Source organism: Octopus bimaculoides, chromosome 5 (genome assembly GCF_001194135.2).
Source record: "Octopus bimaculoides isolate UCB-OBI-ISO-001 chromosome 5, ASM119413v2, whole genome shotgun sequence".
Taxonomy (NCBI): domain Eukaryota; kingdom Metazoa; phylum Mollusca; class Cephalopoda; order Octopoda; family Octopodidae; genus Octopus; species Octopus bimaculoides.
In genome coordinates this window covers 85,244,809-85,248,577 of record NC_068985.1, presented here as the reverse complement: position 1 = coordinate 85,248,577, position 3,769 = coordinate 85,244,809, and the positions used below count along the sequence as shown (strand labels likewise).

Here is a 3,769-nt window from a genome sequence, read left to right as displayed (position 1 = left end):
CTTAAGACTTTATTGTGATCTGAACAGAACCGCTTCTGACACAGAGAATTGGGAGCCCTTTTGGTCATTCTATTTTCCTTGCTGGAAGGTTTCCTAACCCATGGGCAAAGAGGGGTTAGATGATGGCAGTGGTGTTTTCAAAGGGATGGCATGTGTAACCTGATCACCTCTGCTGATCAAACTCCCAACCCATGCGCCCTAGTTGCAACACTGATTCTGCCCAAATTTGACGTCATGTTATTTAGTTTGGTTTGAAATAAAGAACTTAATTAGCTTAATAATCCCAACTTAATCCCAGGCAAAGCCGGGCTATACTGCTAGTATATATATATATATATATAGTGAGAATTTCCAAAATAAAAAACCCAAAAAACAAAAGATGAAGAGGGTGTGTAAACAACAAACAAATGTATTTGGTTAATGGTCAAGAAGTAAGAAAGTCTTTTTTGTTTTGAGCCTATGCTCCTCGACAGAAAGGAACAGAGAAATAAACAGGGAGAGAAAATAAAATGGAGTGAGAAAAAAAAAAGGTTTAGTGGCTAGCGATCTATATCTATCTATCTATCTATCTATATATATATATATATATATATATATATATATATATATGTTAATTAATTTTTGTGGTTTTTCTATTTTTCATTTCTAGGGCCAAGTATTTCCAGATTGGAAAAAAGCTCAGGTAACCCACTTATAAATTACTGACATATTGTATGAGTGGACCTATGGCATGTGAGTTATTACTCTGCACGTGTAAGCAAACGCATGGGATTGTAATAACTTGTTTTTGTGTGTTTGCAAAATTACTGGAAAACGGCTGAAGAGATTTTCACCAAATTTGGCAAAAATACTCATTGGTTGAGTGGCTCAAAATGCTGAAAATTTGGTTTGATTATCTTCAGATGTGTGTGTGTGTATTTGTGTACAGTGATGGATTCGAGAGTTTCATTTATTTATAAGTTGATTTCCTAATTTCACCGGGGTATAAATACCTATAATGGTGACACTTAAAAAAAAAAATTCAGTTCAATTTAAAAGCATGGGTAAGTAGCGCATTGTAAGCCACACTATAATTTGCAAAATAATTTATCTGCATGCAGGGTATGCATTGCTCCTCTAATGCCTTTTTTCTTTTCCATTTAGTTAGTTTCCATTGTACAAAATACTTTGTAACATTAGTTACATTGGCAGAATCATTAGCTTAGCGGCATTTCGTCCATCTTTACATTCTGCACCAGACTCCAGTCTGATTTGGCATGGTTTCTGTGGCTGGGTGCCCTTCCTAATGCCAACCACTCTGAGAGTATACTGGGTGCTTTTATGTGTCACTGACATGGGTGCCATTTGTGTAACACCAGTATCTGCTACAACTGTAATTTTACTTGGCTTGATAGATCTTCTTCTCAATACTTGGTTTAAAGGTCATGTTCTAAAACACCAAACAGAGAGGCTTGTCTAATAGTAATGTCTGGACAATATTTTACAATAGGCATCACTAAAAAGTTAACTGGAACCTTGCTAAAATATTCAGAAAAGTTGAAGGTTTTACTTGATATGATTGGAAGAGATGGTTCACTTGGACAGCAATATAGTGTAGTAATGAGGGTTTTGAAAACTGATTAAAAATTAATGTTAATAATGAATTCTTAGATCAGTGGAAGTGCATAAATTTGTAGGAGAGGGTATGAAGTCAATTAGTTTGACATGTTATGTAACTTGTAATTGTTTTATCAACCTGTGAGGAATGAAATGCAAGTTGACCCAAAGGTACTGAACTCAGAGAATGAATGTTAATAATAATAAAAGCTTAATTCAAATACTAAGACACTGCTTTATGTTAAATTACAAATTAAAAGCAACTCTAGTTATGTAAACATTATCAATTGTGCATGCATAATGTATGTGCTTTGTTTATTTGCCAAATTTGCTGCAGGACAGTGATTAGGGAAATTCTCTAATAATGCACGAAAGTCATAAACTAGGTGTGACAACTCCCTAAAAACACCTGGAAGTCATAGACCAGGTGAGACAACTCACCTTGGATCAAATCCAAGGGTGGTGGATACTGATATTTTGCCATTATTGTGGCTTTTCAACATCATGCATTTGGATTGAACCAATGACAAACTGAATCCCTGGTCTATGACTATATACAAATAGTGTGAAAACTATCTGAGGATGTACATGTGGAACTAAATTGAATTATGAATTACTGAAAGCTATGGTAGAAGACACTTTCCTAAATACCATAAAGTGGGATCAAACTTATAAAATGAATTGCAAAAATGGCATGTTTCATCATTTCCTTTGTAAATATATACCCTAACTGCAGAATTTGTGTTAATCTTATTGAAGGTATAATGCAGCTTATGAATTTAAGTCAGCTCGAATATTTACCATAAGGAATAATAACTTCATTTGTGCATTAGAGAATTCAATTTGTTAGTAAATGTAATGGATGTAAGGAAGATTACATCTGGTAAACAGGTTTCATTTTGAGGAAAAGAATGGCTGTACATCATCATCAGTTACAAAAAATATTAATACCCAACATCATCTGTTAGTGAAGATTTAGATTTATGTACAGTAAACAAATTCTTTAAATGTCAAGTTTTCTCCATGTTGTGACAATATTACTTATCAGATACAGAGGAATAAACGAATTGTTTTTATTAAGAAATACAAACTGTGTGTAAATAGAAGTTGCTATTACAGCTTTGATCAGCATTAACATAAATACTTCTTGAAAATACTTAAGTGAAACTTAGCTATTTTGTTCTCCCCAAGATTATCATAATAGTTATGAAACTGGTTGAGAAAATGATAAATCAAAGAAATTTAATTGCTTTTATATATATATATATATATATATATATGTTCTACAGCTGGTTGGCGTTAGGAAGGGCATCCAGCTGTAGAAACTCTGCCAAATTAGATTGGAGCCTGGTGTTGCCATCCGGTTTCACCAGTCCTCAGTCAAATCGTCCAACCCATGCTAGCATGGAAAGCGGACGTTAAACGATGATGATGATGTTATTGATATCACCCAGAAGAAGTTGCTTCTTTTCCTATCACAAAAGTGAATGGAATATTGGCCAGGAGGAATTGATATCATTAGACAGTATCTATGATTATCAGGTGTTTCAATTCTGAACCATAACACCCTCCCATTAGTCAGAAGAGGTGGTCAAATCACTGCTCATCATCTCCTGGCTTCCAGTTAAACTCCTCTCTCTTGCTCTATAACCAGCAAGAGGCTGTTTCTGCTACCTCTCTCATCCTGTACACTCTTCACATCTCATTCCAATGGTTGTAAGCATCCTCCATACCCACTGGGCAGGAAATTACCTATAGCTAATCATGGAAAAGCCATGATTGCCATCCCTTCTGCCTGCAATCCTGCAGAAGGCTCTCATACTTGGCACATGTCCTTTCAAAAGCCTGACCACACCCTTCTTCTAATGGGATTGTAAACTCACCCAAGATCAGATCATTTTCCTTGCCTTTTCAAACCACAAAAATATATCTGGTTTCAGGGTTGGATGGATGACTTGGGGAAACTGCAGTCTTTCTTCCAGGTCCACTCACATGTTCCATGATCGGGCCACATGTAGTAGACTGTTTGTCCTTGCTGCCTTCATTGGCTTTTCTCCTTTCATATATGTATACATGTGTATGTATATGTGTATATATATATATATATATATATATGTGTGTGTGTGTGTCTGTATGTATATATATATATATATATATACATATATATATATAT

General features: G+C 35.0%; 1 protein-coding gene across 3 annotated transcripts in view; it reads left to right on the top strand.

Moving 5' to 3' along the window:
- The window catches only part of LOC106879723 (uncharacterized), a 120,308-nt gene that overhangs the window by 45,889 nt on the left and 70,650 nt on the right, over positions 1-3,769 (top strand). For all 3 annotated transcript variants that reach the window (XM_052967826.1, XM_014929403.2, XM_014929404.2), the window contains exon 7: positions 650-682. In XM_052967826.1, the coding sequence (XP_052823786.1) occupies positions 650-682 (33 nt within the window). The remainder of the gene's footprint in view (positions 1-649; positions 683-3,769) is intronic.